This window comes from Mchenga conophoros, linkage group LG19 (assembly GCF_057382185.1).
Source record: "Mchenga conophoros isolate Kocher_MC1m ecotype Shallow Benthic linkage group LG19, M_conophoros_male_GT1.1, whole genome shotgun sequence".
NCBI classification, from domain to species: Eukaryota; Metazoa; Chordata; class Actinopteri; order Cichliformes; family Cichlidae; genus Mchenga; species Mchenga conophoros.
In genome coordinates, this window is record NC_140544.1 from 20,615,447 (window position 1) to 20,639,913 (window position 24,467).

At 39.2% G+C, this 24,467-nt stretch overlaps 2 protein-coding genes across 5 annotated transcripts; one reads left to right on the top strand and one right to left on the bottom strand.

The window, feature by feature from the left end:
* Window positions 1–7,160: 7,160 nt before the first annotated feature.
* Window positions 7,161–17,257, bottom strand: LOC146552165 (uncharacterized). Of its 4 annotated transcripts, none has more exons than XR_014889902.1 (7): window positions 17,121–17,257; window positions 15,840–15,979; window positions 10,848–11,968; window positions 9,793–9,935; window positions 8,927–9,091; window positions 8,715–8,849; window positions 7,161–8,324 (listed from the first exon to the last, which is right to left on the bottom strand). XR_014889902.1 is itself a non-coding variant. In XM_085256779.1 (7 exons), the coding sequence occupies exons 6-7, from the start codon at window positions 8,781–8,783 to the stop codon at window positions 7,702–7,704; spliced, it is 672 nt and encodes a 223-aa protein (XP_085112905.1). In that variant the 5' UTR covers window positions 8,784–8,849; window positions 8,927–9,089; window positions 9,793–9,935; window positions 10,848–11,968; window positions 15,840–15,979; window positions 17,121–17,257; the 3' UTR covers window positions 7,161–7,701. The 4 variants fall into 4 exon arrangements, 2 of the variants coding, with proteins under 2 accessions (XP_085112905.1, XP_085112904.1); XM_085256779.1 differs by having other exon boundaries at window positions 7,161–8,304; window positions 8,927–9,089; XR_014889901.1 differs by lacking the exon at window positions 7,161–8,324 and having other exon boundaries at window positions 8,336–8,849.
* LOC146552166 (endophilin-B1-like) lies at window positions 17,251–24,273 on the top strand. Its single transcript, XM_085256777.1, has 10 exons — window positions 17,251–17,384; window positions 17,534–17,675; window positions 18,984–19,112; window positions 19,358–19,491; window positions 19,640–19,732; window positions 19,846–19,929; window positions 20,036–20,059; window positions 20,360–20,449; window positions 20,588–20,688; window positions 21,643–24,273. Exons 1-10 carry the CDS (start codon window positions 17,328–17,330, stop codon window positions 22,211–22,213), a joined length of 1,425 nt encoding a protein of 474 aa, XP_085112903.1. The 5' UTR covers window positions 17,251–17,327; the 3' UTR covers window positions 22,214–24,273.
* Window positions 24,274–24,467: the final 194 nt, after the last annotated feature.

Below are 24,467 nucleotides of genomic sequence, written 5' to 3' on the forward strand. Positions count from 1 at the left end.
CACTCCCGATCGGGCTCTCCCTTTCATTTTTTTCCACAAAGATTCCTTCCCTTGGATCCAGTGGGTGCTTCGCTCAAATGCGCTATATACATTTTTTAGAAAAGGAATCATCAAATTAACGCTAAGATCTGGCGCTCCTAATCCTCCATTTTCTTTTCCTTTATACATTAATTTCCTCTGTGTTACTTCGCGGTTTGTCCCCCAAATCAATTTGGTACACAATTTACTTAATTTAATAACAGTTTTGTGAGGAGGAGGAAAGACAGTAGCCAGAAACAACATCTTTGAGACTACATGTGTTTTCACGATATTCACACGCGCTTTATAGTTTGTATTTTTATTGTCCCATTTAGCTACTTCGTTTTCTATTTCACTCTCTTTCTTTTTCCAATTCAAAAGACATGGATCATTTTTAGTAATCCAAATACCTAAAATCTTCATCTCCTTGTTAGTTTTTAAATCAATTACAGGTTCTTTTAAGTTTTGTCCAAACCAAACTCCTTCGGTCTTTTCCTGGTTTAGCTTAGCACCAGAAGCTTGTTCGTATTTTGTTAGCAAATCCTTAAGTATTGATAGCTCCTTTTGATCTTTAATAATTACAGAGACATCATCCGCATAAGCAAGGGCTGTCACCTTGTAGGTGTCATTTAGGATGTATCCAGTAAAACGGCTATCACTATTGATTGTTTTAAGTAACGGATTTATTGCCAGAACATATAAGGCTGCGCTTAAAGGACATCCTTGTTTCACTCCACATTCGACATGGAAGGGTTCGGTCAGTCTTCCGTTTACTTTAATCTGGACAAGGGATTTTTTATATAATACTTTAATCATGGAGATGAAGGTTTCAGGCATATTATATGCTTTCATTACTTCCCACAAATAAGAGTGGGAAATGTAATCAAAAGCTTTCCTTTGGTCGAGACTTAAAATAAAAAATTCTGTGTCTTTTCTACTGTAAATTATTTCACGCAGAGTACATAAATTATCCCACATCAGACGACCTTTTATTGCACATGTTTGCTCTTTTTCTATAATTTTATCTAATACCTCTTCAAACCTATTCATAATTATTTTAGCAAATATTTTGTAATCAACATTCATTATTGTCAATTGTCTATAATTATTTATATTATCTCTTTCCCCTTTCTTATATAGCAAACACATTAATCCATTATAAAAGGAGTCACCCAAAGTTCCCTCATGCATGCCTTCATTAAAAACAGTGGCTAAAAATTTGGATATTTCATTCACAACTATTTTATAAAATTCGGACGGAAGCCCATCTAAACCAGGGGTTTTGTTTATGTTTAACTGACTGATCGCACATTCTACCTCCTCTTTAGTAATATTTCCTAAAAGTGAGGTATATTGGATGGAGTCCAGAGGTTCTATTTTACTTAACAAATATTTTACTGCACTTGTTTTTGTAGATAACGGAGAGAACATATGGGCACATAGCCTTCTGATAACTCGCCTTTTATCTACTTCTTTTACGAAGGAGTTTCCTCCCTCATCTCTTATAGAAGAAATGAACTCATTATTACGTTTCTTTTGGTTAGCACCAATCATATAATCTTTATTACCATTTATATCACCTCCCATTGATTTTTGTATGTTAAATAATATTTCATTATTTACTTTTTCAATACTAACTCTAAGTTCTTCAATCTGGTTCTCTTCATCCTCTTTTCTAAATGTTTTATTTTTCAACAATATGTATTGATTTACTTGTTCGTTATACTTTATATTTTTTGCATAATTTATTTCTCTACATTTAAATTTAAAAAAATTTCGCATCCGTTCTTTCAATATCTCCCACAATTGTATATCAGATGTTGTGAGTTTTTTAAGTTGCAAAACTTTCACAATTTCTACCTTTAATTCCGAAACTAGTGCCCCGTCACTTAGACAGCTCGTATTTAATTTCCAATAAGTGGAAGGGGGGTCAGTGCCACACAAAATCGTAGCTCTGACTACCTTATGATCAGAGAAATCAGTTACGAAATCATTATATCTTAAAGCTACAATCTCGGAAGATATATAAATCCTATCTATTCTAGTTTTAGAGGATGAGTCAAACCTTGTAAAATGAATTGTCTGAGGGTTTAAGATCCTATATAAATCCCTAAGAGATGCGTCATTACATATTTGTGTAAGTAATTTGCCTTCCCTGGACTCTTTGAAAATCGTACTAGCAATCCTATCATTCTCTTCCGTAACCATATTAAAATCCCCACATAGAACAGTATTAAACCCACATTCCAACAAATGTCTCATTTTCTTTAGTAATTGCATTTTCTTTGTTCTTTCTGGTGCGGTATACACATTAATTAACCGAAATTTTTGACCACCATAATGGCAATCAACAAGTAAAAGCCGTCCTGGTATTATATCTCTTTTCTTTATGATGTTCACATGAGTGTTTTTGAAGAAAAAGCCCACCCCATCTGCACTATCTTCCCCTATTGAGACTACTGAGTGGCTTGGACCCCATAATTTAATCAGTTCTTCAATATCTTCCTTAGTTTTCAATCTTAATTCTTGTAGGCATAATATGTCATAGTCCAGTTTTTGCAGAAAAAGCACTTTCTTCTTCCTTAGTCTTTCTGATTGTAACCCTCTAACATTCCATGTTATTATTTTAAGAATGCTCATATTTATGTAGTAGGAGGGTTATTCAGTAGAGGGAGGAAACATTGTAGATTCAACAGTACCTTGCGGAGGGCTGGATCATCGTCTTTTCTTTTATCTCTGCCATAAGACGCCATCGAGACACTTCTTTTCCTTCCTCCTGTCGTTGTTTCATTGACCAATTCCTCCATCGCAGGATGCTGTTTGTTAAGAAAAATCCCTGTTTGTGGATCCACATCATCTTGTCCTGCAGGATCATCTGTAGGAGAAATCTCCACAGGAGTCGAAACGGGTGATTCTTCACTATCACTTGCACTTAGATAGCTTTCAGATGAATTTTCTTCCTCGCTTTCTCTTCGCTCGTCATCGCTCTCACATTCCACATCAGAGGTTTGTGAGAAGGATTGGTCTCCCGGTTCCTCTCCACCTCCAACTGCCATTTCTTCGGGTTGTCTTGAAAGCGTCAAATCCTCTTTTATGTTGTTATTGTGTGCCTGCGGCTCCGTTACTCCCGGAAGATTTGTTGTGTTACGACTGCCTGGGTCTTGTCCTGAGGCAGCATCTGAGACAGCCAATGGATTTATCAAGGACACATTTCCATGTGCGGGCCTTTCCTGTAGCGGGGCTGGATTTGAAGCCACTGACAGCGCTGAGATGGTTGGAAGGTTCGTGCGAGAAGCACCCGTGGAGGGCTGCTGGGAAGCTTTAGTTATATTAGCAAAGGATTTGGGACATTTAAAGAAGGTGTGTCCCTTCAGTCCGCATAGAGAACACTCGCTGTCATTTTGGCATTCTTTAGCTTTATGACCCAACTCCCCGCATTTCCAGCACTTAAAGGTAGGACAGTCTCTTACTTGGTGGTCTAAAGCTTGGCAGACGAAACATCTGTTTGCCTGTCCAGGATATATGACACGCCCATTAAAGGGGCCAAAAGAGATGGAGTTAGGGATGGAAACAATATGACCTGCTCCATCTCTCCGCATTCGTACTTTGAATTTTCTTACTCCGTACCATAAGCCGAATTTGTCAACCGGCTTCACAGGAGGTTGCAAGACTTCACAGTACCTTTGTAGATAGAGCTCAATGTCTTGGTCTGGAACTCTCCCTGTCCAAAATTTCACCACAATTGTTGTGACTTCTAGCTGGACTGGAGATTCTACAGACCATTCCTTCCACTTCGGGTGATTTAAGTTGGTATGATGAATTTCCAAGAACCGTCGTAAGGGGGCTTCTTGAAGGAAGCACAGCTCAAACTCTCTTCTATTGGGTAACGAAATGAAAGAATAGATGTCCTGAGGGTTTACCCAAGAAGATTGGAAAAGGAGTTCCTCCGCCACATAATCGCGGGAGGGTGGGTCGTTACTTCCACCATATTTCAACCTTACCCATAGGTTGCCAAATTTAGAGGCATAGGGCAAAGGCACATAGGGGGGCATGTTCAAGAACACAAGGGCTACAAGCAGAAGGGAAGGGATAAACTCAGGATAAACTCAGGCGAAAAAACCTCCCTTTCCTCTTCCACTCATTTTGGCTGTTCAGAAACTTTTCCTGCTCCAGCCAAGTCCTCCGCCTGCTCGACATCTCTCCTATTACCTTTTATTAGGCTTGCACTCATGCCTTTGCCTTTCACCACTTCAAAACTGCGCCTACTTCAATATTACCTTCATATGCTCTCTTTGCTTTTCGCCTTCCTCACTACACTAAGTACCATTTTTTAACGCTGTGTACTCACTCTTGCTAAGTACATGTGAACAGATCTTGAAGAAAAAAAACAAAACAAAACATACTTTTCTTTTCTCTTTAATTCAAACCACTTTACAGAAAGTACAATTGTTTACAATGAACAAAGAAGTAGGTAGGTTTCCAATGCTTAATTAGTGTGTAAGAATATTGCAGAATCTGCTGTGCTGTGTACTTTGTAAAAACCATGAGAAGGGCTGGCTGAAGAAGAAATGATAAATGTCCTTTTTTTTTCAAGCCTTCTCTCAGCCTGGCTTGGGGGGCGGGGAGACGTGCACTCGCCTTTCCCTTTTGCCTTTTCCTGCTCCAGCCAAGTCCTCCGCCTGCTCGACATCTCTCCTATTACCTTTTATTAGGCTTGCACTCATGCCTTTGCCTTTCACCACTTCAAAACTGCGCCTACTTCAATATTACCTTCATATGCTCTCTTTGCTTTTCGCCTTCCTCACTACACTAAGTACCATTTTTTAACGCTGTGTACTCACTCTTGCTAAGTACATGTGAACAGATCTTGAAGAAAAAAAACAAAACAAAACATACTTTTCTTTTCTCTTTAATTCAAACCACTTTACAGAAAGTACAATTGTTTACAATGAACAAAGAAGTCTTTCTGGAGATGCTGGTCTAGAATGACAGGGTGTTCTAGATTCTCTGCCACTTTTTTGAGAAGAGTCTGACTCTGTATCTTTTGCCCATGTCTGTGCTGTTGCAAGGAAGTTTTGGATATCTTTAATAGCATCGGACACTTTTTCGCTCTGAATAATTACATCAATTGCTTCATCATCAACCAAGAGCAGAATCTTTTGCAAAAACTTTGCAACTGCGTCTTCTATGATTACATAGAGGACTTCGGGAGAAAAGGAAACTCTTGATTCAGCTGCTGTCAGTTGTGTACTGGAGATAACAGAGTCTGATAGACTTCTACCCATAAAAGTATTGGGAATTTGGTATATACGACTTGTCATTAAATGGTCGTACATTTTCTCTGTTAATTCCCTTGAGAAATTTTTGATGTCCTCGCTTATTCTAATGTTCTCAAAGGTTTTTTGGATAATATAATGTTCTTCCTCTTTTGTGAACTTGTATATGTCAATAATTTCAGATCTGATGACATTAAAGTTAGCTGGAGTAGAACATTTTACCATGGTTTCCAGAGTAAATGAGCTTCTTGAAGGGGAACCCATTCCCTCAGTTTCAGGGGAGTGGCTTAGGTTTAACAGACTAATCAAATGTCTTTTGCTCTCCTCCACTGTGTTTTTCAGCCCCTCTTTCATCTTTTCATAATGTTTTTGTGCGAACTTCAAAAAATGGTGTTTGCGGGATTTTTCTGGTGCGCAAGGAGCACGTGAGTTGAAAAACTCTCTCACTTTATCGAAGATGGCTCCCATAAATCCAGATTTGGGTGAGATACATTTCTCACTGTGGGAAGAAGAATCAGTGTCAGAAGAAAGGAGATTGTCAAATATAATATTGACAATGTCAGCTGCAAATTTTTCTACTGTGGCATCAGGTTCCAAACGTGCCTGCCTTTCAGCTTCTGCACATTCCCCACTTTCTGAACTTTCTTTCTTTTCTGAAAGTTGCTCTATTTTAGCAGGTGACTCAGTTTCTATATCTTCGTCGTCATCTGATAATTCATCATCTGCAGAATATGATTCTCGACTATATCTGGTCAGAATATCACTAACCTCCCTGATGGCGAATTCGCGTGAGATGCCGGACTCACTGCTGTCTGTGCTGGATTCAGATTGACTTGAATCGCTTACCGATATAATGCGTGAGCTTCGCCGTTTTATTGCGTATAATTTCAAGCATGAGAGAGCAAGAGAAACCATGACACGGAGTCTTCCAATATTCGGAATTTTTCCGCTGATGTAAACAGCAGGGTTTAGCGGTAAATTGCTCTGCCTGACCACGGTGGCAATCGACTTTACCTTATCTGAAATCTCCCTCTCAATCATCATTGTCAGCTGTGTAACACTCACACAGTACTGCTCAGGGATGCTGAGCGCTTTAGCAAAAGTGACTGAGATGGAGTCACCAAGAAATGGATTTTTTTCTAAATCCGTAGATGCACCACGCTGAATGGCGGGAAGCGCAAGTATCAAGATTTTGGCTGTGGCGATCTGTATGATTTCAGAAATCATGTCGGCCAAAACTGCTTGAACATCAGAATCCAAAAGTCCATTTTCTATTAAGATCCACTGTTCGTCAGAGAGCTTGTTGAAGGCATTATTGATAGTCGGTAACTGTCATGGTCCTGCGGCCATGACTGAGTGACTTTGTGTTTGTGTCCCTTATTGTTATTATTCTCTTTATTATTCATGGGCTGTTTTGGGATGGTTTGTGTTTTGGGATTTTAGATACTGGGTTCTGGGTTTGTGCTCCCTCTGTTGGTCCCTGGTGTTAGTGTTCCCCTGTCTCGTCAGGTTAATCAGGTCCAGCTGTTTCCCCCACCTGTGTGTGATTTCCCAGTGTCTCTTTGTGTACTTATAGTGTGTGATTTCCTCTGCTCCTCGTCGCGTCGTCTGTGTTCATACCTGCACTCAGAAAAATAAAGGTGCCAACTGGAACCAAAAGTGGTTCTTTAGACTGATGCCATAGAAGAACCTTTTTTGGTGCCACAAAGAACCTTTCAAACAATGGTTCTTTGAAGAACCATTTCTTTCAGTGGTTCATTGAAGAACCTTTAAAGGTGCCCCAAAGAACCATCAAGAAATGGTTCTTTGGGGCACCTTTAATGGTTTTTCAAAGAACCTTTTTAAAAATGGTTCTTTAAAGAACCATTTTTAAAAAGGTCCTTCAAATGGTTCTTTAAAAGAACCATTTTAAAGAACCTTTTTTGAGTGGTTCTTTAAAAACCATTTTAAATCTTTCAAAATAAAATGCATCATAAATTGAATTTGAGTAGGGCAAAATAAATACTAGCACAGCATAGACATATATTAATGGTTTATTGTCATTTTGTAGTTACCAAAACCCAAAAAGGCATTTTAACCCTCAGCACAACATCACTACTAATACATGTCACATATTAAGATAAGATAACCTTTACTAGTCCCACACGTGGGAAATTTGTTTTGTCACAGCAGGAAGTGTACAGTGCAAAAGTTATGAGGCAAAAATTAGAATACAATAAGAATAAATACAGTACACAGCTGTACAGAATATAATAAAATACTATATACAGTAGAATAAAATAAAATAAATATACAATAAGATAAGAATAGAATACAAATACTATATACAACTGAGTAAAAATACAACGATGACAGATAGGATTATTGCACTTAGTATTATTGCATATGTATGGATGTGTGTGCTTGATCAGTTAAAGTCTTTATTATGGAGTCTGACAGCAGTGGGGAGGAAAGACCTGCGAAATCTCTCCGTCCCACACCGTGGGTGCCGCAGTCTCCCACTGAAGGAGCTGCTCAGTGCTGTCACAGTCTGCTGCATGGGGTGGGAGACGTTGTCCAACAGGGATGACAGCTTAGCCGCCATTCTCCTGTCACTCACCACCTCCACTGGGTCCAGAGGGCATCCTAGAACAGAGCTGGCCCTTCGGATCACCCTGTTCAGTCTCTTCCTGTCCCCAGCAGAGATGCTGCCGCCCCAGCAGACCACGCCATAAAAGATAGCAGAAGCCACAACAGAGTCATAGAAGGTCTTCAGGAGTGGGCCCTCCACTCCAAACGACCTGAGTCTCCGCAGCAGGTACAGCCTGCTCTGCCCTTTCCTGTAGAGGGCGTCTGAGTTATGAGTCCAGTCCAGTCTATTGTTCAGATGAACACCAAGGTACCTGTAGCTGTCCACAGCCTCAATGTCCATACCTTGGATGTTCAGTGGTTGCAGTGGAGAATGCTTGTGCCTGCGGAAGTCTACCACCAGTTCCTTGGTTTTACTGGCGTTGATCTGGAGGTAGTTCAGCTGGCACCAGTCCACAAAGTCTTGGGTCAGTTAGTGTTTTAAACAGTAATAATTAAATATATTTGCTATACTATAAATAAATATATATAAATACTATAGCTACAGATAACACAACAAATAATACATGTATTGTTTAATTAATAAAACATCAGAAAGTGATAAAACACATTAGAAATAGCAATAGCTTCATAACAGACCAATAAATCAACACATTTTCATCAGCAGATGTTTGCATGTTCAGTAAAAATATTTCAACAAGTTTATGATTAAAATGATCAATGAACTTCAGCCTTACGCTATGTAATGTACGTTTCATGTTGTACTCATGGTCCTTTGTTAGTTCAGTTTAGGATAATGTCTCTGACGTATGTATCATATCAAATATATGTCATATCAAAACAAGCCCACACCTGCAGTTGTTTCAGTTTTTCACTGGTGTTTCCTGTCAGCTGGTCAACCTCACTCAGGCAGACATCCATATCAGCCAACCAAACGACAAGTTCCTCCCTTTGTGCTTCAAACCCCTCCCACTCTGAGACAAGGAGCTGAAAGAGAGAGAAAAGAGTCAATTATAAAGAAGAGAGAGAAGTGAAACCCTCCTCAGAAGGTCTGACTCGCATACCTGCAGTTGACCTGTGATGGACTCCAGTTTGGCGTTCACGTCATCCCTCGCCGATGCCAGCAGCCGAGTCTGCAGGGTGCCCTGGAAGAGCTGAGTTAATGTTCGACTCGTCCTGGTCAGGCTCTCCAGCTGGATGAGCTGAGGTCTCCCCTCTCACCGCTGCCTCTGAACACAGAAACACAAATTGCATCTGAAGCAGGAGGTGCAAGTTTTTTTTGCTATTCTTTTCTAAATCCAGGCTAGATCACGTGGAGGTATTTGGAAAACTTTTTTGGCCAGTGGACGACTGTTGTCTTGCAGAAAGTCAAATCAAACATATGCGATACACAATTAATTCACAAGAACACATTATAAAAAATAAGTCCAGTTCTTGCCTGATTTCAAGTGAAATCTGCATCAAAACAGGGTGACAGAAGTAAAACGAGTGCACAAAGCCTCACTTTGTAAAAGCCTGCTATTACAGTTCTCCTCTATGCAGACGACTTTCCTGTTTTCAAGGCACAACTTGGATCTGCTGTACGAATCTTATGGATACACACTAAATGAAACAATAGTGTGCATGACTCCAGATTCTGATCCCTCATCCTAATATGGTCCCAACATAGCAACAGCAATAAAGCAAATGTTGAGGCTTCAAAATACAAAGTCCATAAACCAATGGCTGACATGGGTTTTATCATAAGGGTGATAAATATACAGATTTCAGTCTGTCTTAGAGATCTGATGTTCATTTACCTGCAGATGCACTATACGTGCCTGTTCCATGGTTTTTCACAACATTTTGCACATCACTATTTAATACAGGAAGTAGGTGAACTAAAACAAGTCATCTTTCTTTGTGAGAGGACCATATTAATGAAACAAACCTCATCATAGGGAGCCCTAAAGATGCTCCTGCTGCTTCTCTTCCTCCTCATCCTAAGCTTCCTTCTCCTTGTCCTCGCCTTCCATCCAATTGTAATTCAACCTAATTGTGTTTCTCCCCCTCCTCTTCCTCATTTTGTTGGAGCTGTGAACACAATTAATGTGAATCTGGATTAATTTGTGCAAACAAGAAAAATCTACAGCTTTTTGGTCAGAGGTGCTCTTGTGATTTAAGCCGGGTAGAGTAGATTTATCTGTTGATGCTACCTGCTTCAGCTCTGGCTGCTGAGTGATATTTACACCCTGGCTGGATTACAAACTTTACCCATGTGCTGAACTTTGGCCCAGCGTTGATACCTCTTGTTAGTATAACGACCTCTTCTTAGCTTGTATGTATGATGGTGGATAAATGAAATATACAAAAAAATTAACTATATTGCAAAAGAACATCTATCTTGGAAACATCAAATGACCGGAGCATAACTTGTCAACTAGTCCGAAACTAAGTTATGCAGGAACAGTCAAAGACACCTTCTCATGTCACATTTCTATTCATTTCTATATAATTCGATTAGACAATAAAGAGTTATCTAATCGAATTATTCATTCAAAACTCTTATGCATAGCTGCATTTTATACAGCTCATACAGAATTCAAAGTACAGGTTCATGTGAGTATTTAATGTACGGCTCAGATCTACAGAATTTCAGAGTTTTTAGAGCAGACACAGAGCTCACGCCACAACAGGCTTCAGGCGCCATTTTAGTGACTTTAACAATATATTAAATTTTAATTTCGGTCTAGCTGACATTAGGTTATGTACGCAGCACGCAATTGAACCACATATTTTAGAAGCCAAAGGTTCAAATTAGCTGGGAGCACCTTCACTTAATTATAACAGTGGTTTTGTTAGGAAAACAGTTGGATACTAAATTGCGTTGACCTCAACGGCTAACGTATCTAGCTAATCGCTACTGTTAGCACAACATTAACAGCAAGCTACAATGACGAGTAACAAAAACAAAACAGTAATAAGGTTTTAATGAAAATGTTTTACCTTTTCCAACAGTCCCAGAATCCACAGCTTCAAAGTCCAGCAGGTACTGAAGACTGTTATCCGTTTCGCTGTCACCGTCCGTGAGGTTTTTTTTCCCGAAAGGTCAAGGCCCGCCGCTCGCACACTCTGTCTGCGCATGCGCATCCCAACGACGGACCCCTCCGTCCGCTCCCGGGAGGTTATAGTATGACGTGTTCTGACGTCACTCTCTCTCTCCCTGTCATTTATTTGGCTCGAAACACATATTAACAAATTGCTCAGTGATGAACAACTACTCAGATCATTTACCTAAGCAGTGTGCTTTGTCAAAACGAAGTGTGTGTCCATTACACTGACATTCTGTTCTGCAATTGTTATTTACTTGTATTTTATAATTTGACTTTACATACTGCTGGGTGGTTTGTAAAGTTTACAATAACTAGTATTATCATTATGCTATATTTTCAAAAATATATAATAATGTCAAAAGCAATGCCTTGGAGTAGAAAATAGTAATGCTTTATTAAAATTTAAAACTAAAGTACAGTATTTGAATGTGTGTATTGTGTCTACTGTTTGCAAATATTTCTAACTTTTATTTGAATATTCAGCTTCCTACCATCTTCTCTTAAAGGGTAATTGCCAGGTATCCCGCCCTCCCCCTTCACACACACATGCACACAAAGAAAACACACAGTATAATTCACAGCCTCATTATAGTGAATAAATATTTATGCCATTTACACCATCAAACTTAGATTGCTAAGGATGAAGAACCTTTTGTTCTTTAAAGAACCATTTGTAATAGCTGAAGAACCATCCACAAAATAAAAAGGTTCTTTGACGTATGATGGTTCTTTAAAGAACCATGAAGACATCTGAAGAACCATTTAAGAACCATAATTTTTCTGAGTGTGGTGTAATCCCCTGCGTGCTCTCCCTGCTGTTCTCCCTTCATGCTCAGGTTTGCTATTTCTTTGTGTAGTTTCTCCCAGTTAGTTCATCCTTAGTTCTGTTTTACCATCACTTTATATTTGATATTATCAATAAATCACCCTCACACCTGAATAAGTGCTGCGTTTTGAGTCCTCCTTCCACTCTCCACACGGCCGCTGCCCCGGACCGTGACAGTAACAGCTCATCTGGTGATAGGACCAGAGGAATATGAAAATTAGAATCCGGTGTTTGAGACATTGTTGTTCCACAGGGATTCCCTCTGTTAAAATCTTCCTGAAATGCTAAACTTTCTGATTTGAAAGACTGGGGAACGTTTCACGTGTATAAACTGCCAGGCGAACTCTGGAAGCTGTAACCTTTTGACTTAGCTTGGGTCCTATTTGAGGACTGTCCCGGATCAAAGGCAGATCAGACTTTTTTTTTTTTTTTTTTTAATTAAACTTTATTTACAAACAACAGTTTAACATACAAGGCACCATCATTAATCCGATTATGTTACATCCTCGGTTGAGCATTATAGCAAAACAAACAAACAAACAAAACGAACAAAAAAAACAACAACAATAAGCACAAAGTTAAAAGAGTTAGCACAAAAATAAAGAACAGTCATTGAAGGATTCGAACCAAAGGCAAAAACTAACGTGCAAAAAAAGGGCAGTCGTGATTATAAAATAGGGAGTTTTTTGTTTTTTTTAACATAGGTTAAACTCTTTAAATAAAACAACAAGTTTATGGGCTTTCTTGTTATTCACAAGTTTCAGCGATTTAGCCCAGAGTCTAAAGTCATTCAGCCATCTGTTTATACATGGTTTAGCTTTAAAGTATCTGCATTTGTGAATAAAGAATTTTCCCATTAACAAAATCGTCCTAATCAACAGGTCAAAATCTGCATTCTCAGCAAGTATTCCAAATTTTATTACTGTCACCGTCAAATGTGGTAACTGAATTCTCCTGGACTGTAGCCAGCTCCACATGTCAGTCCAGAAGGAGTGCACTGATTCACAGTTGAAAAACAAGTGATCCAGACTTTCAATATCATTTTCACAAAATGTGCAGGCGTTCACATCTAAATTAAATTTCCGTCTTAAGAATTCATTGGTTGGATAAACCTCATTAATGATTTTAAAGTGAACCTCTTTTGCTTTAGGGGAAAGAGGAAGTGAAATATACTTTTTTCTTATCAAAGGCAGATCAGACTTCTTCTGTGACGGCACTTGTTCGAATGCACGAATATTCACGCATGCGCAAAAGCACCCGAGTTCCAGACACGTCATAAAGGGTGCGCAATCTCGGCAGATCATCGCGCAAATAAATCTGCAACTGACAATGAAGTCCATTTTCTGAGAATGAGAAACTATGGTGCAGTGAGCTCTCAAGCCAGCCGCACTTTGGATTTTGTTGAATTTTTTTTCCTTAATACAGTATGCGAGTTACTCTGAAACTACGGAGCTCCGCAGGGGACATGGGAGAAAAAAAAATTAAGACGGACTTTTGCGAGATCCCGAGTTTGTTTTGCGAGATCTCGCAAAAGTCCGTCTTAATTTTTTTTTTCTCCCATGTCCCCTGCGGGGCCCCGTATGTATGAAACACAGCAGAGGTCGTTTTTTTTTTTTTTTTATCCTGCAAGTCTTTTCCTTATTTACTCCGGAGTGCAGCAGATGTTTTGCTGTGTTAACAAACAAAATAGACTATAACCCTTACTTTAAATATTATATATATTTAAAAAACTATGTTAAAAATTCTTTAAGAGGTGACACAAATTTCACATTTTTGTAACGTGGCAATATGCTGAGTGGCAGCTTTTTCCTTCATCACTTCCACAGTTTTTCTTAATAAGTTAGGACTGTAACAACTTCCAGAATAACCACTGCCAATTTTATCTATAAAAAAAAGTAATGTCACATAAATCAATCTTTATTTGTATTTATTGACAACATCAAGTAATAAAACACAGCTTTAGTGGTTTGCTGTGGAAATTAAAACATTTTTGTCACTGTATACAGAAAACCAAACAAAATGCAGTCCTTTGCTCAAATTACTGCAGCAGTTCAGTACCGCAGCTGTACATGTGTTGAGTTTGTCGAGTATGCCTTTGTGCTTGTCCTTTTCTTTCCATCATGTTTGCCAATACGAACACACACACACTTGATTTAAGATGGTGTGTGCTCAGTCTTCTAGCAGTATGTCCAGTTCTTCTAAAGGCAGTCGCACACTCTCACTTCTTTCTCTGTCAACAGGTCTACAAACCCCTCAGCTGATCGGGAAACAGCTGAATTGTATGTACCAGTATACATACATACTGATTTAGTTTGCAGAAGCGGTAACTACAGCAGGGTGATAAGTGTAATTGGTCAATTTGGTAAATATGTGCTGAGCAAGGCAGGATATTGATCAAGTGGCACCATCTTTATTTTTTATTTCTTTTATTTAACCAGGAAGATTCCAATGAGATTAAAAACCTATTTTTCAAGGGAGACATTTAATGAAATCATCTAACAAATAGTGTCGCCTACTGTGTGATTATTTGTTCTAATGTACCATCAAAGAAGTGCGTTTCAGTAAAAGTTTAAACCCTGTCTCATCTATAGTCTGTTCATCTTTTATATACAGGTTATCTTTTTACTGAATTGTAACCAAAAAAAAGATAAGGAGGAGTGGCTATCAGCTACTGATTCTTGTTATGCTCCTGTTTTCTCTTCACCTCTCTCAGTTGTCCGTCCCTAAGCTTAGTCCTTTCACAGGTTTCTTCCTCTCAACAGTCGCCAAGTGCTACTCACTAGGGATCCTCTCTAACACTGTTGAGATTTATACATATACACATTCAATGGTTGCACCCTTAACGGTTACTGGTATATGTAACATGACCACTTCTGTTTTCTTAAAAGTAAAATCATAGTCCTCAAAACACTAATGTTAAGGTTTCAAAGCCATTTCCTCTTTTTTACAAATCTGAGCACCCCTGTATAAAGTCAGTTGGTTGGTAAAACGAGCTGTTGTTCGTTATTAATTAGCTCAGTTTCTCTCGTATAACCGCACCTAATGAGTCTGCAGGGACTATAACTATAAATTGAGTTTTGGGAAATATCACTTTCACAGTATGTGTGTGCCTCACCAGGGGACCAGGGGATATTCTGTAAGGCCTTGTAGAAGATTACTGTGGCTTTATCCACTTTTCCTTCAGACACCTACAAATTCAAACTTACACACTTTACATATACAATGTAATCACTGTGATATTTGTGTATCCACAGCCACAGAAGCTGTTCTACACTTCTGTCTCCATGTTCAATATTTGTAAACTGCGGACAATTCAGTCGTTATTCCTGAAATGCACATATTAATATTCTCCTTCTTTTTTAATGATACTGACGCTTTCAGAGGCATCATTTCTTTTTCTTATTTAAGCAAGATCAGGTCTCTACTTTCTTCCTAACAGGTTTAGTGCTCCAGAGCAGAAAACAGCATCAACGTGAGTTTGTATGACCGGTGTCAACTAGAAGGTGTACATCCTCCAAAGTAAAGAGCAAAGAGCCCCGGTTTCTGTTGCTATGGCATTTTCAAAAAGTCCACGGATGCGGTTGCTGAGGCCATTCTCTGGCCGGACAGATAAGGGATCATCATGGAAATGTGATCTATAAATATTGCAGACATGTACAGTAAGTGCTAAGTATCGTTTGATAATGTGCAACCCTGTTTCTATGAAAGCTGTATTAAGTAAAACTAAAAGCAAGACTGCAAATCACTTAAATCTGCATTTAAACAACATTAAACACTGGGACTTTTTGAGATGCTCATCTTTCATCATGCTACTAAATCTTATTTGTGTTGTGATGTTCCATCAGATGTATTTATTTAATGCTTTTGAGCATTAAACAACTTTTCCAATTTTTGTTGTCCCTCACTGGACTTTTCTGAAATGTAGTTTTTTGTAAATACTTTCGAAATCATCACCTTCTGTTTTTATTTGCAGTTTTTTGGGGAAACAAGGATGTAAATTATGTGAATTTTGATGTGATCCTGCTATCTGATGCTTGTGATTATCGTCTGTTACCTTACCTCTGAGCTGCATCTACCAGCTGCTTCCTTTGTTATTCAGCAACTATGGCAAAGAGGCGCGGCACCAACTGCTGCAGTCTCTGGTTACAGAGTGAAAAAAAACGGCGAGCCCAGCGAGCAGTATGGCAACGGTACTCCACCTGAAGCACACATCACATGGAGGTCAGCCAGACCAAAATAAACAAATAAGCTTAGGGCTCAAAAAGCTTTGAGAAACACATCTAGAGAAGAATGGGGAAAAGGAGCTTTTATTAGCCTGGCCTGTACATAAATGCTTCAAAGAAGGGCGCTGGTGGTCCAGACTGAGAGGGCCGATGGCAGTACTAACACCTCACACTGTGCCAATGAGACAGGAGAGATTGTTAATAAAAAAGTGGGCATGTTTCTTGAATTTGAGTTATCTAGAAAAACATTGAAAAACGCAGCACTGTTGTACATTCCCTTGTAATAAAGCCATTTAGTTGGTAAACGTGCCGTAGTGTGTATCTTCTAATCTCTTAACCCTCCTTAGACTCACAGAGCTAGACAGGCTTGTCAGCTGATTGTTTTAATCCCGTCTCCCGCTGCTTCTTCACTCCTGATTACAGCCAACTGGTTCAACTTTTTACATAAAAAGAAATCGCCACTAAGAAATGTCTGCTTAAAAGGCTGGGTGAAGGCGTGAGTATAGCAGTAGTTTCCTTTTCAGCTAGCAATATTTTTCTTATCTAGTAATGAGTTCAGGCAGTCAGAAAATCACTGTATTTGTAATTATTACTTTTCTTCTTTTTGTTAATGCTTGGCTGTTGTTTCAGCTGGCTTTGGGATAGATCAGGATGAGCTTGGTTGTATTTATGTATTTACATATTTATAGTGGGAAAGCAAGATAAATACATAGGAATATGCTTTTATTTTGAATGATCTGAACCGGAAGTGTGGATAAAGGCGCTCTCTTATCAGGTAAATCTTTTCTTTTTTTTTACTATACTAACAATTTTACTGAATTTTCGACACCTATAAATGTCCAGTTTAATTTATGTAAAAGCTTAATATTATTTAAACCTGTCGGTATTCAAAATAATCCGTTTTATCGTTGTAGTGAAGCTTTGAAAAAAAAAAATCAAAAACGCTAGCTAATATTTAATATCACTGTGAATCTGTTGCTGTTGTCAAAGCCGACCGTTTTGGATAGCCGATGCGATGCTGTTATTTTCCACGGTTCTGAAACACATGTTAAAGACATCCAACTCGACAGAAGACGCGCTCAGGATGCGGAGGAGGCTAAACGGTCAACATACGCACTTGCTTCGTCCTCTTGGGCTCGGCTGCTCGGTGTTAACGGACCGTAATCTTGCCAGCAGAAAGTGGGGCGGTTAGCCGGGAGGCTATGGCGAGGTCTTCCTCTTGTTGTTGGTTAGCTGTCTTTTCATAGCGTGGTTACCCCGGTCCTGCTTGGCCGCTGATTGTCAGTTGGTCCGCCGGAGACGACGCGACCTTGGGGACGCTGTCATGGATTTGACTTGGTTGGCCGTGGATGCTGGTCAGTTCATCAACCGCGCTGTTCAGGTAATAATAATAATAATAATAATAAAGGAAACTATTATGTGTTTTTCCTGGGCTTTAATCTCAACCCTAAATCAGCGACTGCCCTTACTAAAAGAAAAGTGCGCAGTTAAGCAGTTTGTTAATCAATGTTACCCTGAAATTCGCTCCAGTACACTGGAGAGAGTCTAGGACAGGCCGAGAGGACTGAGTTGGATCCCGGACTGGAGGAGCTTTTATCACGGGCGGACGCCACCAAGACGTGGACGGACCAGATAATCTCCCAGACTGAGGCTTTACTGCAGCCAAGCCTCGGTAGGAGAACATGAATTGATTTAATGAAGCTGCCCTGATTCATTGAGCAGTTACAGATGTATACATACCCACTTCACTAACAGTTGGTCCTGTTTTTGCCACAATTAGCCCTGTTTTTATGATCCTGAACTCTAACCTGTTCACTGTATCCAAATATATAAAAGGTGAGAAAAAAGATCTGAGCATCATAAAACATCATCTCATTAAGAGTAATGGAGATGGTTTCCCTCTTCCGAGGAAGGTATTCTATGGAGTATTTTTAAAGACATTTACAATGAAGATGAGAAATATTTAGATGACCTGTAAATATTTATGAAGAAAATGCATCTGGGATGATATCAAGCAATTTCCAGCTGCCAACATACAGATAAAAGCAGAGTCATCAAATCCCATCAACTTACTGTTGTGGTCCTGAGTTAGCTGAGAGTCTTTACCTCTGGGACCAATCGTTTCAGCTCTCTTTGTCCTCCCACAGTACATGCATACATCTTCCTTGATGTCTCTTGTTGACTTTGGTAGCAATTGGCCTGTTCGGATGAATAGAGATGCTAAAGTTATTTATTTCATATTCTGTATAGTTTTTCATATTTATATCCTGTTCATATCCTGTACATAGCTTGTACTCACTACAGCCTGTACATACTTATAGTTATAGAATATTCACAACATACTTCATACCGTGTACATTATAACATACCATAATAGACCCATTTCTGTAATATACTCACATATCTATATTATTGCTAATATATATTGTAATATATCTATATCACTAAAAGCACTTCTGGATGGATGCAAACTGCATTTCGTTGCCCTGTACCTGTGCATGTGCAATGACAATAAAGTTGAATTCTAATTCTATTCTATTATTCTTTAGCCTGTTTGAATCCAATTACGTTTTCTAATGGAGTTATGAGTGGATGTGGTCTGCAATCTATCAAATAAAAGGTACATTCAGCTGCCAGATGCATCCAGGATACATTTTCAGGTCATGTCTCGCTGAATTTATCTTCCAAGGGTTTATAGTCTTCTTGTAAAATCATTTTTACAATGATATTTATTATATGAAACAATATTTTAGGACCTTCTCCTTGTGGAAGAAACTATGAAACCAATGCATTACAGTTTAAATCACAGGGATGAACTATGTTTTGAGAGGTGTTGTGTGTGTATTGTTTATTACCATTTTTATTAATTGTATTGTCACAGGTGCATCCTTTAACAAATGTACATGATAAAAATTGTCACATGGTGTATAGAAAATGTAGCCACTGAATTTTGATGTGACCTTTGACCTCTGATACACAGGAGTGCGGTTAGAGGACCGGCTGTATCAGCATCTGGAGTGGAGCGTCCCACCCCGGCCTCGTGCCGTTGAGTTACTGGGAGATCAGATGACTCAGGCCGGGCTGGAGATTGGATCAAACACACCTTATGGTGAGTACACACTCACCAGCCATTTTATTAGGTACATGCAGTTTGCCAATACAGGGTTGGTTACCAAGCAGTTGAGCAGGAATACCTAATAAAGTGGCTAATGAGTACGTGCATTTTATTGATCTGCGAGAAGGATCTCAACTATTTTCACATGTTCATTTCTTTGCTTATTCTTGTCTTTTTTGTGTTATGAGTATATATTGAAAAGTTGTCACTGTGTTGTATTTTTATGTTTCTCTGCTCAGGTACTGGATTGATAAGGTGTGGAGAGGCTCAGAAGCAGCTCGGCGAGGCAGAGAGGAAGTTTGTCCAAAGCACTAACGTTCACTTTCTCACTCCCCTGCGGAGTTTCACTGAGGGGGAATACAAAGCCATACAGGTAAACACATGCCTCTGTATCACATGCACACAAACTCGCACCTTTATTGTGATTATCACAGCAGTGATTAGGTTATTTTACGCTGTCACCCAAAATAATATTTAGTTTATAGGTTATTTGTAAAGTAAACAAGATCGCTTGTTCCTAGAATGAACGCAAGATGTTGGTGAATAAACGTTTGGACTTGGATATCACTAAGGCCAGGCTGAGAAAAGCCCACGAGGCTGAGCAAGAGGCCAGAGTGAGTTACACCTTTACATTATTACATACTTTTCAGTTAGTCATACTCTGACTAAAAGCTAAACATGTTGATATTTGACATTACAGTTCTTGTATCTTCTGTCTTTTTGTCAGAACCTAAATGCCAACCCACTGGAAGATGACTACTTGTCTCATGTCTCCTACATGTTCAGCTTCCTGCGTGTTAAATGGCTAAAGGTCAGCAGTTCTGTGTAGGAACGTGCATATTAACAGACGCAGATGAAATTGTTGTTCAATCTTCAAATAAGGCATTGGTCTTCTTATGTCTCTTTCATGCAAACAGATCTGGGCTCAGGAAATCTCACAGGTGAGTTCCTTATCAGTTTAAAGAACACAGGATCTGAAATGGTCTTCATACAGTATATCAGTGAGGCTCTCAGCAGTAATTGATATGAATATGGAGCTGCTGTTAGCACAGACAATATTTCCTTTCTGTAGTTTTCTGTTTGTTTAGACTTGAGCTCATTTTAAATGTTGTATTATTTCGGCAGCCATTTTTAGAAAAATAAGAGAAAAACCATACAGATGTGTGTGTGTGTGTGTGTGTGTGTGTGTGTGTGTGTGTGTGTGTGTGTGTGTGTGTGTGTGTGTGGGTTTGTATGTGTAGGCAGAGATGGAGCTGAGGATTTGTCAGAGTCTTTACAATCGACAGTCAGAAATCACAAGAGCTGTTGTGGAAGGACTCAGCAACACACATGTACGTACACTTAACGAGTTCAAATTTGTGTTTGTTTTTTTTTACTATCTGTTTCTTAAAGGAACTGTTGCTTTTTATATTTAATGCTTGTGGCTCTTTACCTTGTTGGATATGTTTTCCTGCTATCTACCTCTACAGACCAACCATATGCGGAGCCTCACTGACTTTGTGGATGCTCAGGCTAGCTACTATGCTCAATGCAACCAACATGCTCAGGAGCTGCAAAAACAGCTGGCCAGGTCTGTGTAGTCTCATTTCCATCTTCAGAAGAGGAAGAAGAATAGCTTCATTTGTATAGCGCTTTTTAACACACAGTTCCAAAGTACTTCACAGTTCGAATTAAACCATACATGTACATGTTTCAGCATACAGACACACAGTCAGGCATACAGTCTTATGCCCAACTGGCCAAAAATAATGGGAGAAAGCTTAAGAAAAAGCAGTTTTTTAAAACAAATGACTCTTTTGCCTGACCTGACAGAGCGAGGAAGACTGTTCCAAAATTTAGGCTCTCCAACATCAGAAGTGTGGTCCCCTCTGGATTTAAAATAAGAGCAAGGAGCAGTTAAGATACATTGATAAGATGATTAGAGAGGCCAACTAAGGTTATAAGCTCTTGGTAGCTGAGCTGTATATACAGGAGCCTGGCCACGTAGGGCTCTGTATGTTATTTATTTCACTAGAAGCCAGTGAAGGAAAGCAGAAAGGTTGCATAAAAGGTTTCAAGATTTCATTTTTGCAGTGTTTCCTAGAAAAAAGATTGGATGAGCCTTCTGGTGTGAGATTAAATTTCTGTTTTTATTATATTTATACCTTGAGCTGTTTAGGTTTGTAATTTTTCATACAGCACAATGAATCTCCAAATCATGGCTGTCTAAGAAAACATGTATTTTCAGTTTTGGTGTTTAACAGTTATTTTATAACTACAGTGTGAATAAAACAGGTTATTTGCAAAATTTCTTTAAAAAAATACAGTTTGTAGTGAGATTTGGGTCAAATCCATTATATTTTTGTATCGTTTTTCTTTTAATTGAAACTGAATAAATTAGAAGTTTTAACGAGCAGATTATATAACTTCAGTACAAAGTAGAAAATATTCAGGACATTTGGTCTTCTAAAGAAACCAGGACTACAAAGAATACTTTATGATTTGAACATGAGTGGATTATATTTATGGTTTTATTTCTCTGCAGCATTTCAGCTGTCTTCTGTTCCAATAACTGGCAGTCTGCAATTAGTAATCCCGTTGGTCAGCCATCAACAAGCAACCACGAGGCGAATGAACCCATCAGTGCAAATCACGTCACTCCGTTACCTGTGCTCGTCCACCAGCTTCCAGATTTCGACCAGGACTCGTGGACTTTAAACTCACCACCCCAAACTGTGAAAACCACAGCAGATTCATCTTTCAGTGCACTTCTGACTCACCAGACAAATAACAACAATAACAACATCATCATCTCCACCACCAGACAAACACCCAGCAACCATGCACCAATCTACAGCCAGTCAACAACTGTTCGAGCGATTGATCGTGTCTCTACACCAAACCAAACGGATCAGCTCCAAGCACCCGGCAGGACGGCCAGGATGTCTGATGCTTCTCCTGCTTCTACCCAGGTACTAACATTCAATACAACATCTTCAATAAGCAATGGTGCAGCAACAGCAGCCTCCCCGCCTTTACAACCCAGTGCAACCTGTAGCATCAATGAAGGAGATGTCCAGGAGTCTTCGTCAGGCCATCAGGATGTGGGCCAGTAGAGACGGCAGGTTGGGAACATGGCATCAACCCAGAGTATTTCAGCTTTGACTTTAGGAATATACACAGTGATTATATCATGTTCCAGTTTAATTAATCCCTTAGGGATTATAATGTGAAGTTGTTGAAGTTGCTTATTTTTTAAAAGCGTAATATAGTGCCACAATCATTTTAGACTTGAGCTTTATCCATGTATTATTCATGCTGTGTGAACATGATGATGGTAGATGTAAAGTCTGTTCTGTGTGTAACATTTCTTGGTTTCAGGCTGGAAGATGAAGCTAACAGACTGTTATCATTTTGCAGTGTAAAGTTGTTTTCAGTTAGTGTCTGTGAAACTGATCTTTTTTTCTTTCTTTTTTTTACGTTCTGGTCAGTGAGAACTAATCAAGCTCTGTGCCAAGTGTATGTGTTGGTGTGAATACATGAATTTTACTGTGTCTCAGTGACCGTGTGAACTTGTGGTAATACTTTGGCCCAAACATGTGACACCTTTAGAAAGAAGTGTATGTGCATATATGTGACTGCCACCTTCTGACTCTTGTTTGTTAAACATGAGGTCATTTTCCATACGAAACACAGTTTCACTTCTGTCTGAGCGCATTTGCATTGGGGAACCCAGAGGTGACTGGACCTTTGTGCTTCTTCATACACGTGCTGGGTCTTTTCCCACGCATACACTCATTTTTCACCCTTTACCTTCTTAAAGCCCCCATTTGGTCAAATGGGTGGAAATTTCCACGTCCAGATGTTGTTAATTTTCTTCATGAGGGCAGACCTGCCTAACGTGGGTCTACTCTGGAGGGACTCTGGATGGAAACAAATATTAATGTAGCACTGGCTGTACTGAAATAATTGCCTACAAGCTCAATGCTTTTGTCCCAGTATGTAAAGATGTGTGTGGGTTTGTGTAGTCTTCATATCAGAGCTGCTGCCAGTTTCAAACTACACGCACGCAGTCATGATTCAGCCACGAGTCGTTGAGCTGACGTCAGTGTGGGTTTGAGTTTGCGCTTGATTCATGTGAAGATGTGGAAATAAATATGCAAACAGTGATGTCATGCCGGTCTAAATCAAGTGTGGCGTCTATCTTTGTTCTCCAGTCAAGGTGTTTCTGTAATTTCCTTGTTAAAACTACAGTTCATATAGCTCACTTTCCCATCATACCAGCCATCTGTCTTAGATTTACACGCAGTGACAATATTTTCAGACTGAGGTCTTGATCAAGCCTCCAAAAAATTCTGTTTGTTTCACTGTTTCTGACTCACTGCCAAGCTTGCAGTTAAGCTGGATTCGCTTCACTTTTTCTTTTTTACACAAGAGTGAGATCTCCTTTTGTTTTACATGAATCACAGCCTTTCAACACATGCACACAAGCTGTAATAGTTACCCAGAATTGCTGACAAAAGTGTGCATATGTGTGTCTGTTTTTCACTCCCACTTAACCTTTTTCCTGTCTAGAGCTGTCCAAATAGATTAGATCAATTAAGAGCAGTTGGTGTGATACTGATCAAAGCAGAGCCTGCGGTTCATTAACACTATAAACAGTTATATCTTACGTCTTTACAGGGGCTGAGGTGCAGCCATCGCTGAATGCAGATTCAGTTCTTGCTATTTTTTCCCCTACAACTCAGCAAGGAAAAATAAATCTGTCCCTAAATGTTCATGAGCGTTCTTCCTCTGCACCGACAAAACAAGTCCCTGTCACAATTCCAGCATATTTTTATATTTCCGGTTCGCACTTTGTCCTTGAGCAGATCTCTCATAAGTCTTGGTATGAATCTTTTGTTTGATACAGGAAGGAAAGGGACGCTTTGTTCATGATGAGTGAGTTGGGGAAATGGATAAAGGAAATTTTGATTTTTTTTTTTTTTAGCTTATTTGGTTTCTTCTGATGCTACCTGAGGGGCACATGTTACAGATGGGTGCAAACCCTCATAGTTTAGTCTGTAAAGGCCTCATGCTAATGCATTGTTATTCAAAAATATAATTGAAATTCACTAAAGATAAAGGCCAGATTTTCCTACCCATGCTTAATAAAATAACAATAAAAAGAAAACAATCTGCATAATACATTTATTATCTTGTTATTTCTATCACATGATTTGTCTTCCCTTAAAAATATAAATGTCCCCAGTGTCTGTAAGAGCCCTCCTTATCTACATTCACCACGAGTTTGATTGCGAGACCAAGCAGAGAAAAATAATGAAGGTGGACTGATGTTTATTAGAAGATGTACTGATATTCAAAGCATCA

Bases quoted from the DNA above. Each gene is read 5' to 3' on its own strand.
- LOC146552166 (XM_085256777.1), top strand. From the start codon at position 17,328: ATGGATTTGACTTGGTTGGCCGTGGATGCTGGTCAGTTCATCAACCGC. The intron at 19,492-19,639 runs GTAAACACATGC...GCTTGTTCCTAG, and splicing joins GGGAATACAAAGCCATACAG to AATGAACGCAAGATGTTGGT. The intron at 19,733-19,845 runs GTGAGTTACACC...TCTTTTTGTCAG, and splicing joins AGGCTGAGCAAGAGGCCAGA to AACCTAAATGCCAACCCACT.
- LOC146552165 (XM_085256779.1), bottom strand. From the start codon at position 8,783: ATGGATGTCTGCCTGAGTGAGGTTGACCAGCTGACAGGAAACACCAGT. The intron at 8,305-8,714 runs GTGTGGGCTTGT...GACTGGTGCCAG, and splicing joins AAAAACTGAAACAACTGCAG to CTGAACTACCTCCAGATCAA.